This window comes from Magallana gigas, chromosome 3, assembly GCF_963853765.1.
Source record: "Magallana gigas chromosome 3, xbMagGiga1.1, whole genome shotgun sequence".
NCBI classification, from domain to species: Eukaryota; Metazoa; Mollusca; class Bivalvia; order Ostreida; family Ostreidae; genus Magallana; species Magallana gigas.
The window spans coordinates 30,472,147-30,487,579 of NC_088855.1; the positions used below are offsets into that span (position 1 = coordinate 30,472,147).

At 36.1% G+C, this 15,433-nt stretch overlaps 1 protein-coding gene across 2 annotated transcripts; it reads right to left on the reverse strand.

Moving 5' to 3' along the window:
* Window positions 1-8,228: 8,228 nt before the first annotated feature.
* On the reverse strand, window positions 8,229-14,999 carry LOC109621111 (integrase/recombinase xerD homolog). 2 transcript variants are annotated; one of them, XM_066079291.1, is made up of 3 exons: window positions 14,708-14,999; window positions 12,408-12,742; window positions 8,229-10,250 (listed from the first exon to the last, which is right to left on the reverse strand). In XM_066079291.1, the coding sequence occupies exons 2-3, from the start codon at window positions 12,730-12,732 to the stop codon at window positions 9,280-9,282; spliced, it is 1,296 nt and encodes a 431-aa protein (XP_065935363.1). In that variant the 5' UTR covers window positions 12,733-12,742; window positions 14,708-14,999; the 3' UTR covers window positions 8,229-9,279. The 2 variants fall into 2 exon arrangements, with proteins under 2 accessions (XP_065935363.1, XP_065935364.1); XM_066079292.1 differs by having other exon boundaries at window positions 14,572-14,999.
* Window positions 15,000-15,433: the final 434 nt, after the last annotated feature.

A 15,433-nucleotide genomic window follows, 5' to 3' on the forward strand; every position in this document is an offset into this window, starting at 1 on the left:
AAACCATTGAGATCCCCACCTTAATCCAAAGATATTATTCCTCCTTAGGTCATGCAGGCGCATCAGATCATTATGGCATGTAAGTCATGACCCTAAGGGGTCATCCTGACCCCCTTAGAATCAGAAATTGTCAATTATCTTTAAATTATTGATGTTTGATGATCCTATCTCTATTTAATCTTTATTAATTATTAAGTCTCCTGAATGAAGTTTGGAGACTTATTGTTTTTGTACGGTTCTTAATACATGTATATATTCTTCATCTTCTTTTTCTTCTTTCCCGCTCTGAACTTGTTTCTCAGAGATGGCTGAACATAATTGTACAAAACTCTAGGATATGATAGGCCTGCAAATCTAGTTGTGCACCCTGGTTTGATTTTTCTCATTTTGGGTTAGACAACCACTTTTCGGGGGGGAGGGGGAGGGGGGGGGGAGGGGGGTGTCAAAAGGGTGTGGGGTCTAACATTGAACCTTGTAGGAAGAATCATAGACTCTAATGTAAATGGTAACTTGAAAATGGACAAAGATAATAATATAGGGTTTTCATAATCATATATTGGCTGTTACTGGCAATATATAGGGTTTATTAGATCTGACCCCTGGGGTCATCCCCACCCCCCCCCCCCCCCCCCCCCCCAGGGATTTGAAATTACCATATATCTCAGAAACTGTTATAATCATGACCCCTAAACCATATATATTCATGTTTCTGATGTCAAGGGGCATCAAATGTTATGTAGGTCATGGGCCCTGTGGGTGGTCCTGACGCCCTCAAACAGCAAGTCCCTTAATATCTTCAAAACAGTTGAGATCCCCACCCTTAAACCATATATATTCTTGTTCCTTGTGTCAAGGGGCATCAAACGGTATGTAGGTCATGGGCCCCGGGGGTGGTCATGAGCCCCCTTGAACAGGAAGTGCACGAATATCTCGAAAACGGTTGAGATCCCCACCCCTTAACCATATATATTCTTGATCCTTAAAGGGCATCAAAAGGTATGTACCGGTAGGTAATGGGCCTCAGTGTTAAATTTAATTTTTCAAAACCGTAATGCACATCTATGGAACAGTTCCTTTTATATCCCAAGATATGATGTGTCTATCCATTAAATCATAAAAGGAGTTCTAGGATCTATGTTTTTTTTTAAGTGATAAACGTCAATTTTCTGCTACATTTTGACTCCCTGGATGAAATTTAAATTTTGAAAACCTTACTGCACATCTATAGAACAGTCCCTATCATATCCCAAGATATGATTGTCTATCCATTAAATCATAAGAGGAGCTCTTGGATCAATGTTTGTTTTTTTAGTGATAAACGTCAATTTTCTGCTACTATTTGACTCCCAGGATGAAATTTAAATTTTTAAAACCTTATTGCACATCTATAGGACAGCCCCAATTATATCCCAAGAGATGACGTAGCTACTCCAAAAGTTGTAAGAGGAGTTCTGGGAACCATATTTTTTTGCCAAAAAACGTCATTTTTTGTTGCCCACTGATCCCCTTAATTAAAAAAAAAATTATGGAACCTGATCATGCCTCAATATGACACCCCCAATCATATTCTAGAAGATCATTTGGCTACTGCTTAAAAAAAATGACGTTTTTTAAACCAGTTTTTTTGTAAAAAAAAAACGTCATTTTTTAGCCATTAAATGACCCCCAGGACAAAATTGAAAATTCCGAAACCTTATTGCGCATCTATAGGATACCCTAAAACATATTCCAAAAGATGATTTGTCTACTTTTGAAAATGTAGGAGGAGTTCGAGGAAGAAGGTTTTTTGTGAAAAAAACGTCATTTTTTACTAATTATTTGACCCCCAGGACTAACAGAGAATTTTTGAAACCTTTTTACAAAACAACATGATACCCCAAATCAAACCCCTAGAGTTCAGTTTGCTGGTTTATAAGATGTAAGAGCAGTTTGAGAAAGTAAAACGTGACAGACGGACGGACGGACGGACGGACGGACGGAACAGGGTAACAACAATATACCCGAACTTTCTTTAGAAAGGCCGGGTATAAATATAATTTTCTGCTCGATTACTCTCAGTACTTTGATGAATTTCCTTATTGGTTACTAGCTTCTACGGGCTTAGTGGCTGCTGTTTGTGGCTGCTAGCATCAGCCTGGTACATGTCATTGGACACCACAATTTTCAGTAGCTCAACAGATGGGATCCTCTCAAAGCAGTTTACTATACCTTCCTAAAATGCAACACTGTCTCGGACGTTTGCATCTGAATCTTTAAAATCAATTTGTATAAATTACTAGTGAAAATGTGTTCCTATATATAAAAATTCTTTGCAATCCTCCGCATTTTAATATTTTTTTTATCACATCTTAACAATTTGTTTTATTTTTAACCTGAATAAGACTTGCCTTCAATGTCAACTAGAAACGCACACAATCCATGTGTCAAAACCAGATCTTTTACAAATTCTTTGCTTTCATTCCAATTCGGAAAAGTAACCATAAAACCGCCATAATTATACAATCGTATATGATAAGCATCTGGAAAAACATTAACAATGAACAGATATGAGAGAGAGAGAGAGAGAGAGAGAGAGAGAGAGAGAGAGAGAGAGAGAGAGAGAGAGAGAGAAATGTACAAAAATGGAGAGAAACAATAAGGAAAAACAAACCTGCATCTGATTGAAGAGAGGTCTTGTGCATATTTTCTGCACGCATAAAAGACTAAACAAAATAAACCAAGTCGATTACATATAGATCAAAGGAACATTTCAAGAACATTTGTTAAGAAAGTGTATCAGACAGCAATGTTCAAATGGATATAATGTGAATCTTATCTTGTGTCATAATCATTTAAAATCCACCAGTTAATAAAAGAATTTTGAGTTTGCCATAGTACATGTACATTAATACATACATTATACCATAGTCCTTGTATCTTCTATATGACCTATATTGATTTTTTCGACCAGAGTCTACTCTGCTCGGTTATTTGCTAATTTGGAAGATGATATTTACAACATGTGTTGAATTGAAAAGAGCATTTTTTTTTACAGTTGTCAATGTAATTGTAGCGGTATTGTCCACTATCAAATTTAAGTTACACCTGTCACAATAAAAAAACCCAACCCAACAAAAGATACATTATCGTGAATATAAAAATTTTATATGCACAATAAAAAACACATGACTAAGCTATGGCAGAAAAGATGGGACAACAATTTTTCTTAAAAACAAGATATCAAAAAACATATACCTGAATAAACATAGGAGATATATGAGAACAGCTTTGATAAAACGTTTTGATAGGCTTCAGTAAGTGTTAAAAGGTACATATGTAACAAAATACTCATTAATAACACATATTGAACATTGGTGGAAGAAGGAGAGGAGGGTCAAAATGTTCTCCCTTCTAAAAGAGTGGTAAACAGAAATCACATTATTAAAATAGTACTAATATTAAAATCTGAACGGTTTTTGTATAAAACTCTTTGCCGTACACGTTTTCCACGAAAATTGAATTGGGTTTGGGGTTGACGAAAAGTGGTGGCAATTACCCAATACTCGCAATGAAGCTGTCCCAAAAGAATCGAACTTCTATATCTTTTCTCACTTGCTTATCGTTTGTAAGTCATTTCAATCAAAAACTTCTACTTGCTAATTCTCGAACAATCTCATCATACATGATTACTTGTGGAATTTGTTTGGACATTTTTCAGAATATACAGCCAAATATTATACAAACACATTTATACACTGTTCAGTAGATATATTAGACCTTTTAACTTTTGATGCCACAGATTTTTAAACTTTTATTTCGGGCCACGACTTTTATTTTGTGGCAACAAATTTTATTTTGTAGGACGATATAAAAAAAAATCTCGAGCATATGTCCGTCCTATGGCAGCCACCGTAAATATGAGATGTTGTAGGATCTGAGAATAAATCATAATCATCAGAATCCCTTTCAGATGATGATGAACTATCAGAATCCATTGATGATTCCTCAATAATGTCAGAGTCTGTATCTGATGTACTCGGTGCTCTGCCTCTTTAAGGCAGATGTTTCTGCCGTCTCTTTTCTCTGTTCTCGCCTCTTTTGTCCTCATTTTAAAGGGCGTGCAGTACCCGTGTAGTCACTGACTGCGGCTGTATAGGTAACACATTAAGTCTGAAAACTGTTCATACGAAGAACATGCCCTTGCGTATCGAATTAACTGAGAGTCAAAAACAGCATACGCAGGTGATGAAGGTATATTGCTACATAAGTTAGGAAAGTTGACTACAGAAAAATTGAAGTCATCGCGTTTATCATTAAGTTTTGTCGTTAGGTTACCATTAATGACTACTTCCAGTTAAATATCCAAATATGAAACAGATGACACAGACTCTGTGGTACATGTATCTTTCATTTGAAGTTCACTGAGATATATCAAGTTTTTTTTTTATATATCGAGTCTTTTTTAACCTGCCTCTTCATGCATCATCGCTGCCATTTGTGTGGCTGATCCAGTTGCTGTGAGAGGCCTAGTCCTTGTTTTCCTTCTACTTTTCCCACTGGAATTTTTCTGAACATATTTTAAATGCGAGTTCAACAACATTAACTTTGCTTCAAAACTTGGATATCATTCAACAGAAACCCATACCATTAAGAAGCATGTGAAAAAGCAGATATTAGCATATATTATAACCCCGATCATGTAGGGGTATAGTATACATGGAGAAACAAACACCCAAACCCAATGGATCAATTCAGAAATATTTGCATATGTATTACAAAAATGCAATTAACCCAGACCATACAAGGGTATAAATGGAAAACGCGACAGGACATAAACCATATAGGGGTTTAAATGAAAGACAAAAATACTTACACCATGGGTCTTTCCTTAAGTATGTGGTTATATATATGATGCAAATTAACCCCGAAAATATAGGGGTATGGATGGAAAAAAAACATTGAGAAAATAAGCGAATAGAAATTCGCAATTAAATTAAAACACCCCGACCACATATGATTAATAAGAGCTGAATCTTACATTCAACGTTGAATATCAATGTAAGTTAAAAACAGTTAGTGCTAACCTCGATCATATAGGGATACATTAACACGTATAATAAACTAAACTATTAATCGATTTCATACACCAAGAGAACAGTTTGCATTATTATATGCATTAATAATTAACTCTTGTTTTATGAGGTTAAGCATTAAATCATAGCAATTAGCTTTACCCACCAATTGTGAAGATATTTCAGAAATAAAACAACCACAGTTCTTATATTATTGAAATACTTTATGTTCCCTTGTTCGTTTAGATGGACTCCATTATCAAGGTAGACTTTAGACTGAGTTGAGGGAATCTAGAATCCTGAGAGACGAAAGAAAGTTATACTCTTCACTTCTTTAACGTAATGTAAAATCCTTCTTTTAAGTTCATCAACCCTGCTGTTGAACAGATCAACTTCATATCGAATGCGGAGAAATTCTGTGTAAAGTTTGTAAAATTACAACTGATTTTACAGACTATCCATATCGTTAATCGACCACAAAGGACTATATATGATAAGGGCCTAAAATGGCCCCCTAAAATGAACATCGTCATTTTACTATCATTCTTTGTTTTCTTAATACAGCTATGCATGTGATGTGTTTACATAACATTCTTGTTGGTTCAAGTGCTCACAATTTAGAAATATGACATTGTAAAGACAACCTTTTCCCGCCATTTTTGCATTTTTAGCGTAAACAGCTTGTTTTCAAGCAGTTTTTCCTTCCGAAAACATAGAGCGCATTCTTGAACAAATAAAATATTTTAATCAGAGATGTATCTAGCCAAGACTAGTAAGTGACAAAAAAAATTTCCTTGTTCAAGCATGCGCTCTATATTTCCCATTCGTAAATATATAAGAAAAATGTCAATTTTTGGCCGATTTTGATTGAATTATAGAAATGGCGTCTCTTCTGACGTCATATACTGCCAGTGAGTGCAAATAAATCAAATAAATAGATGAAAAATATATTTTATATCAACTCTTCTAAAACATTAGTTAATATTTTATTGTACCCGAAACACTTAAAAAATGGCGAATTATGGGGGCCAAATTTAACTCTTATCATATATAGTTCTTTAAGTAAAAGTCTGGAAAAAAGTCCACAGTTTTTTTTCTGGCTTGCACAAATCATTAAACACGAACTGCATTCTATTAGGTATACACGGCGACAATAGCAAATCATTCTTCGAAGAAAATATTCAACGAAGTAAACATCAAGGAATTACGATGATTTTCTAACAGACATAAAAAATGATTATTTTTCTTACTTTTTAGCATGTCTCATCTTTGAAGTGCAAAACTGGACACTCTCATTTTTTGTATCCGGATTTTTCTTTCCGTATGCATGTATCACAGTAACCATGGTATTGGCCACTGGACAGTAAGGGACACCCAACTTGCCAGTTTTTTGAAATACGTGTGATTAGTTATAATCATGAGTAGAAGTCTTTTAAATGTAAAATAAGGACCTTATTCAACCTTATGTTTGTCATCATTTATTGCATGCTAGTTTGAACTTTATTCTGTTGATTTTTAATTTGCAAAGTGATTTATAATAATTCTATTGAGTATCAATTTTTTTGATATTAGAAAAAATATTGTGCAAATCAATGTTTTAACAGATTTATGTCTTTTTCGAAATAAAACATTTTCATACTTTTTTTTTATCCCCAATGATAAAGAATTCCTTCATTGGAGGAGGCTGCATTGTTGACAATATTAAAAGATACTTTTTTTTCATTTTTCTTTTGATCTTCACAATGATTATATTGTTGTTGTCACTGAAGACATTTAACAAAATTTTCCAAAATTATTACACATAGCTCTTCAGGTACTAAATGTATTTTTCAAATAAATTCTCAATGAACAGTTTTACTGGACTTGTTAGATGACACCTGAATTTTATAAGATCAGAAATAGTTGTACATGCAATAGTCAATCAAAGGTTAATATAAGAGTTATCTAACATTATCTAAAAAAGCAAAGTGGGTCATGAGACCTTGGGTTCGAGTCCCGGTTGAGACTTGATTTTTCACCTTCTGTTATATCAACACATAAACAATGAATTTTTAAAAACCTTTTTAAACATTGAATAAATCATTCATATGAATAAGTTTAATATTGAATCATTTATTACTGAAAATGCTTAAGCTTATTCATATAACCTATAGGTAATTAATATTAGCAGTTTCTAGCAGTTTTCAGCTTGATTATATTTCATGCATGTTCATTTATGAAAACCATAATAGGAAATGAGCATGCAGTAATTATGGTAGTTAGAAACAGTTTTTACCAGTTCATATCAACCCATTTAAATTTTTCAGCCAAACTAACTGGAAAAACTACTAAATAACTGGTAAGGCTAAAAATAATTGTCTGGAACTGCTTATATTCAGCTAAGAAAAGTATTGAAAGTTCAGGAACTGCTTAGATAACAAATCTGGTAATGCTAAGGAACCGCATGCTAAGAAACCACCTTCCACTTTGACATGGGCGTACTCCTTCCATTTGTCTCAATTTACATTATATTTAGGATATGTAAATGTACATTTTACATTAAAATAACATCTGCTATGATAATTACTTTTGAAATGAACAAGGAACAACATTATTTTGCATTTATGCATCAAATAAGAAAAAAACCATGTAAAATTGAAATGTTTGTCGTGGATTTCTAATCCGTCTCCAGGTACCCAAGTGTGTTGGATTTTTTTTATAATTACCGAAAAAAAAAGATTTGGAAAATTAAAGACTTTTTATGATGGATTATAATTATATTAATAATATTTCACTTAATTCAAACTTATTGAAATCTCATGGCAAAATCTTCTTTTTTCTTCATACAAAGGAAGTAGAAATAAATTATGGGTGACCAAGTGATTACCAAGTGGTTAAATCAGTTAGACAGTGTAAGCTAACCAGTGCGTTACATTTCTTTTGATCAACAGAATTTAACCATTACGTTAGTTAGTCACTTAATAAGGATTTTAACTTAACACGTCGTTATCCTTATAACGGTGCTAAATTGAGTCACCTTTCGAACAAGAGGCCCACTGGCCATATCACTCACCTGAGCAACAATAGGTATGATAAAATCAGCTTAACGGGGTCAAAATACAAACTATCTGGTGAATGTAGTATAAAACATGTAGATCCTGTATAAGAAAGGGGTGGATGGAGGGTTTTCCCAAATGATCTTCTTAAAATACAGCGTGGCTTTCCCCTCTAGTAAATAAAACAAGAATGATCACGTGGTCTAGAGGAGCCACGCTGATTGGTTTAAATATCATCCTACCCAGATAGTATTAAATTTAGGATCTTGACCTAGCGATAGCACCAATTAATTACATAATCTACAAATGCCCAAATAGGAGACTTATAAATGTAAACAAATATCGTTTGTGATAAAACAAGAAGAAAACACATGTCACATAAAAGGTATTATCATTAAACATAATAATAACTGCTTTATGTTCCTATGTTATTTAAAGCCAAGACAACTGCACTTAGTTTTTTGATGTTGAGCATAGTGAAAACAAAACAGGTTTAGAAATGAACACATGTCATTTATTGAAGTAAATGACGAAAAATAAATATATACACCATCAAGGGGGTCAGCATAGACTAGAAAACAACTGACTACTGTGTAAAGTCTTTGGCAGTACATTATGCAATATGCTGACCCCCAATAGTAAAACATATCAAAAATCAAGGCGATGATATATGCCAAACATCAAAAAAGGGTGGAAAATAACAAGATACACGCCAGAATCCAATTGCAAATTGGATCCCCCACCCAAAGGCGTCTTGGCAAAAAATGGTACGTATTGAACATGCGTAACATGTAATAATTAAATATCAAAAGGGATATTTAGCAAAACTTAAAAATACCGCAATACAATACTGTTAATAGGACGGTGGCCAGCAAGATAAAATCAAATGTAAAAACAAAATTGAGTAGGGTGAGGTATTTTGCAAAAATCACACATGCATAAAAAAGAAAAGAAATTTGGGACTAAGTGTCAGCAGAATACTTCTGTACTGACGGTATGTGGTAATTATGCAAACTAAGGGGCAGCAGAATACTTCTGAACTGCCGTAATGTGACAACCTTAAGAAGGAACAGCAGAAAACTTCTGAACTGTGTAGGTAGATATTAGCAGACAATGCCTGAAATGCTAGAAAGGGTCGACCCAAGGGGCAAAATACACCTGAAACTGGAGTATAATATATATGTATATACATATTATAGCTTGAATGACTGGATACGAATGTAATGTTTAAAAGCATCCGAATTCCATCTTCCCATTTTCTGAATAACCTGATCAGAGAAACCCATGGAAGCTGCATGTGTTGCTGCCCCAATTCTAAAACTGTGACCCTTAAATTGCTCTGGACTAAGACCAATAAACTGTATAGCGGATTTGAGTTGGGAAGTGACCATAGAATAGGTAACCGGTAAGCCATCAATTGTCTGAAATAGTGGACCAGTTGTGTGTTTGTACCATTGAATGTAGTTGAACAGAGCTGTTACTGGGCAGTATGTAGAGTCAGGGCATGCCTGCACAGAAATGATCAATGGTGTGTGGTGTTTATTTGTTTTGTAATCCCTCATGATGATTTGTACTGCTCTGGAAGGGCCTTTACTAAATGTGACATCCGATCTCTGTAATACACAGTTCTTAGCTTTTAGAGATTTTACTGTAATTTCTCCTAATCTGAGAAAAGCATGAAAGGCCAATAGAAAAAGAGCCCGGAGTAAAAGCCTGAGGGAATATTGAGAAACTGTGTGGTCTAGGGCAGCAATGATTTGTTGTAGAATAGGCCCTGTTATAGGCAAACGCGCATCTTTCCTAGAACCCAATGATTGGCAGCCCTTTAAAATTTTCTTTGTGACAAATGCCTGTGTGGGATCGAGGATGTTGTACAGCTTGTGTACAAAGCTGACAGCAGAAATATGGGAAAGTATTGTGCTTGGAGAATAGTTCTGCAGAAATAAATGCCCGATAAAATTGCAAATGTCAATAACTGAAACTGGAAGCGAGATCTGAGGCTTCCAAGTTAATAATAAACTCCAACTCCTTCGGTATGCCAGAGAGGATGAGGGTGATAGAGCCGATGACAACAGCTTTTGGCAGATTGGTGTTAGACTACTAATAGGTCCTTGGGAACCACCGTCTGTGTGTGATGTAGATGGGGAGCTATCTGGAAGGCTTCCTGAAATTTGAAACGAGAAAGATGATCTGCTAATGTATTGGATTTACCCGCAATATGCTTGGCTTTGAAAAGGATGTTGTGTGTAAGAGCCCCTAACACTAATCTGCGAATAAGTTTCATGAGGCCTTTTTCCTTGCAGGTCTGCTTATTTATGGCGTGAACTATGGCCATATTGTCAGTCATGAATAACAGTTTCTTATTTGCCAACAAGGGACCCCAAATTTCAAGAGCTAGCACAATGGGGAATAATTCCTTAATTGCTATTTGACTTTGTGCTAAATCTGGGACATTCTCCCAACTTAAAGCAAACCAATTTTTTCCTAGAACTGCAGCAAAACCCAAAGAACCTGATGCATCTGTAAACAGCAACTCCTTGTCCGATGACAACCAAATATCTGGTAAAATAACTGACCTACCATTATAGGATTCAATAAAGTGAGACCACATACTCAAATCAGCTCTTGCCTCACAGTTCAAGCGAATGTAATGATGAGGCTTAGATAAACCACAAGTCAAATCAATCAGGCGACGTAAAAATGTGCGGCCTGGAACAACTACCAAACAAGCAAAGTTTAATAATCCTATCAAAGATTGCAAATCATGTAATGTAATTTTCTTTCTGCACTTGACCTGTTGTAAGCAATCTCTAATTTTAATTAACTTGGCCTCAGGCAGACGACAAACCAAGGCATTGGAATCAACTTCGATTCCATATATGGTCAAAACAGTGGTGGGAGAAACTGTTTTTTCTGATTTAATAGGGATGCCTGATATATCACAAATAGACAGAAATCTGTCTAGGTCTACCTGGCATTTGGAGGAGTCTTTTGGCCCGATAAAAAAGAAATCATCCAGCATGTGAGACATTCCAGCCGCTGAAAACTTGTTAGTCATAATCCATTGTAAACTATTACTAAGACATTCAAATATTTGGCAAGAACTACTGGCACCCATGGGGAGGCATTTATCATAATAAAATTTGTTGTCCCAAGAGAAACCCAAAAGATTGTAATCATCAGAATGAATTGGAATAATGCGGAATGCATCTTGTATATCTGTTTTGGCCATTAAGGCACCTTGACCAAATTGTCTAAGAAGGTCTGTGACTACATCTATTGAATCATATTTGACTTTGGAATTCTCCTCAGGAATCAATAGGTTGACTGAATCATGTTTTGGAAATGACAAGTCATGAATCACACGAAATTTTCCAGGCTCCGATTTGGGAACAACACCTAATGGTGAAGACACAAAATTGCTTAAGGGTGGGGATGTAAAAGGGCCTGCAATTCTACCTAGTTCAATGCCTTGATGAATAAATTCTTGAATAACTGAAGGGTGTTCTAATGCACTCCTATGATTACGAGAAATTTTGGAACTAGGGAAAGCACAACAACCTAAATGAAAACCATAAGTAAACCCATTCTGAATGATTAAAAGTTTTTCCTGATCATAGCCCTGTAACATTTCAAGCAAGCTTTTTATTTTGACCGGGGTTGGTAGGTTTTGTTGCAGATTGTGAATGGGATCTGATATTATCAGTGCATCTGGATTTTGGGTGATAGCCTTTGCATTGCATGCAACTGTGTCGAAAGGGACAGGGGGTTTTATGGCATCTTTCACCCTTATTGTATTGGAAGCAATAGCGGACACGAAAGGGCTGAGTTTGGGTTTGAGGGATTTTGGGGGGGTAAGCCCTTGTGGCAGTCGCTGCTTTAAGGCGTAACTCTTGTATGGGGTGCTGCCAAGGAACATTTACTGATTCCCTAAGCTTTCTAAATTGCTCATCATATGCCCGAAAAGCATTATCCCCATGTAGATGATAAATCTCCCTAACCATGTGCCCGTACTTTAGTAGATGGGGGGCCTCAGCTGGAAATTTTTCAATGAACACAGCTGCAAACACAAGAAAGGCATCGGTCCATTGTGTCATAGTAATGGGGGTCTTGAATTTATTACTCTGGTGGAGATTGATGACCCCAGAGGAAATAGAAACACTCAAAGGTTCCTCTCTAGAGTTGATAATTGTTCTGAAATCAATATATTCATTGTTCCAGATTTTTGTTTTTACTTTAGTTGAGAGTGATGCCGCTAAGGGAATGCCATCACTAATAATGGCAGTGGGGTGGTTAAGGGGAGTAGGCCTTGCTGGCTCACCTGTAAAAACCTTGTCTAAGAGATCGCCCAAGCCTGTCGATGTGGGGAGGCTATCCTGTGGGGATGACATTGACGAGGGTCCCGGTGTGTTGGAGCATGCTATCAGCGCTGGACTTGCAGGGATTTCATTGGCTGGGGCTGGGGCAGAGTGCTTGAGGATGGCTAGTGCTAGTTTGTCATAGTCGATTGCGCTGGTTGGTTGGGTGTTGATTTGAAGGTCTGCATCCATAGGGACAGGTGGGGTAGACTCTGAGATCCCTGAATTGGTTTTCCTCTTTTTGCTTCTTGTTTGGGTGGAGGGCTTCTGACCTCGCTTAGGTGGCATGGCTGCTTACCTTTATCGAAAAGTAGCTTTTTAAATGCCAATGTATTGAAAGACATTTGATAGCTAACATTGTAAATATGCAACCATTTAATGCTGTATGATGAATATATAGACTAGAGGAGAAACTTGTGACTGAGTTGACTCAACAAGTCAATGAAAATTTTTCAAATGTGTCATGTGAAGCCACTTTGTTATGATCATAATTAATAAGAGACAATGAGTGTAAAATCGTAAATATAATTTACAGCTTAAAGAATGACTGTGCAATGAACACGGTTTTGATACTCAACTGTCGTTGTATATGGCTCTGTTACAGAAGCAGAACCGAATAGATTATTGTTGAGATTTGTAGTAATTAATAACTTAATGATTGTGTATGGTCCCACAATCCAAGATAAAGCCAACCACAGCAATGAATACTATGGTAAAAGAGTTGCATGTGGTCCTGCAACATACACAATCGTAAACTGCTCAAAGATTGCAAAATTCAACAGCATAGTTGCGATTATTAAAGTTGCAATGAGTATGGTCCCACATTGCAACTAGAAATGCAACAACAAAATTTGTTAATATGAAAAAGTAGTTTGCGTATGGTCCCGCAATACAAAAATTGAAAATGCTCAAACTTGCAGCATAACAACATAACTGTAATGCGTATGGTCCTTCATATACAATCAAGAATAACATTCCACAGAATGTGTTGAGGTACTATAGGTTGTAAAGAGTATGGTCCCTCTAAACAACTCAAGAATTGTCATAAGAGTATGAAATTAAGTATTACTATTTATAACCAGGTGTGTGATCTCAGACAAACAAACAAAACATTCAGATTGCCCTAAAACACCTTAATAAATGCAACGTATGGTCCCGCTGCAGAAACTGTTCTTAGGTAATAATAAAATGAAATTGATTGAACATTATTGAAGTAAACAATTATTGAGACCAGATTAACTATCTTGATAAACAAAAATGCTAAACCCGAATTTTAACGGCACTCCGGGCTTGAACCCGGGTCGCCTGGGTCATGTCCACGACTCTATCGATTGAGCTACTCGGACTCTACGAATATGTTGACATTATAGGCATGAAGACCATTATAACCAGAATAAAAGCAGCGTTTCAGCTAGTTAAGAATTATAATCTTAATACTGAAAATGTTACTGGCCTGAAATATGCCTATGCTGCAAAAAGGCAGACCGAATGTTCCGCCAGAACCGGTGCATGGGAGAGGAGGTCACGACATAAGGCGATGCGGGGGGGCAGCGAAGATGTACTCCGTCGTCACACAGAAAATCCAAGTTCTGCCAAAAACCTCTATGCGGCCAGAAATGAATTCCCTCCCTCGAGGATATCTGAGCCTGCAGTCGAACGTTTATAGCAATAATGCGTTCATTGAAATAGAGCGATGATGCCCACGGTTGGCGACGAAGTAGCTGTCCAATGATGACTCGTGTAACACCCAGACCAGAATGAATGTACGATGCTAAGGCAAGAATGTCACGTACGATAACTTCCACACTGAACGAAAGTACGTCATTTTCACCAATTTGTATAAAGCAAATATCCGGCGAAACATCAAATGACAACAAGTCCCGATCACGAGCTAACCTAGCGATCCGCAATCCACCACGGGCCCGTACACACACACTGTACCGATCTTCCAGTAAGTTCAAGTTATATAAATCCGGATGAGAATCCATGTAGCGTCCTAAACGAGTCATAAACGAATGTCCTAGTAAACAAATCCTGAGAAAATGCGGGTCGCCCATGTTGTGACACACTTCTCCCAACCGGTACAAACCGGATTGCGCCCTTATAATAGAACGAAAAGGCACTCACTAGCCTAATAGGCCTAATCTGCTGAATTAAAGTATTTCCACGCAATTTCCAACTGAATCCAATGGCAAACAGCTTAAAGATAACGGAAATAAACGTATCAAATAATAATAAACGTGCAAATGCACACGAAACGTACAGATTTTTCCCAAATGATCTTCTTAAAATACAGCGTGGCTTTCCCCTCTAGTAAATAAAACAAGAATGATCACGTGGTCTAGAGGAGCCACGCTGATTGGTTTAAATATCATCCTACCCAGATAGTATTAAATTTAGGATCTTGACCTAGCGATAGCACCAATTAATTACATAATCTACAAATGCCCAAATAGGAGACTTATAAATGTAAACAAATATCGTTTGTGATAAAACAAGAAGAAAACACATGTCACATAAAAGGTATTATCATTAAACATAATAATAACTGCTTTTTATCATCCTGAATATTCTTATGTTTATGATCAAGTCCCGTTTCTAACAGGATGATTTTATAGTCATATCACCTGTTGAGCATTGCAGTTCTCAAAAAGATCCTAAACAATTGTTTATATATTGGATATAAACCTACATCAAACTTTAAACCCCTTGTGAGGCCCAAGAATCGTCCTGGGCAAAAGTCTAAACAATTTGAAAGAATCAGCATTACGTCAAAATGCTTGCATATAAGTAAAACCATACATCATAACATTTCAGTTTTTGTGAATAATTAAAATATTTTCCTTTGTAAAATTGGATCCTAAATGCCCCCACTACTTCTCAGATTTTCAGTAAAGTTATAGCTTTTCTAGGTGAGTGGTTTTAAATAAATTATATATTTTAAAAAAATTCTATTTATATTCCTATGTAAATTTTTGCCTCCCCCCCC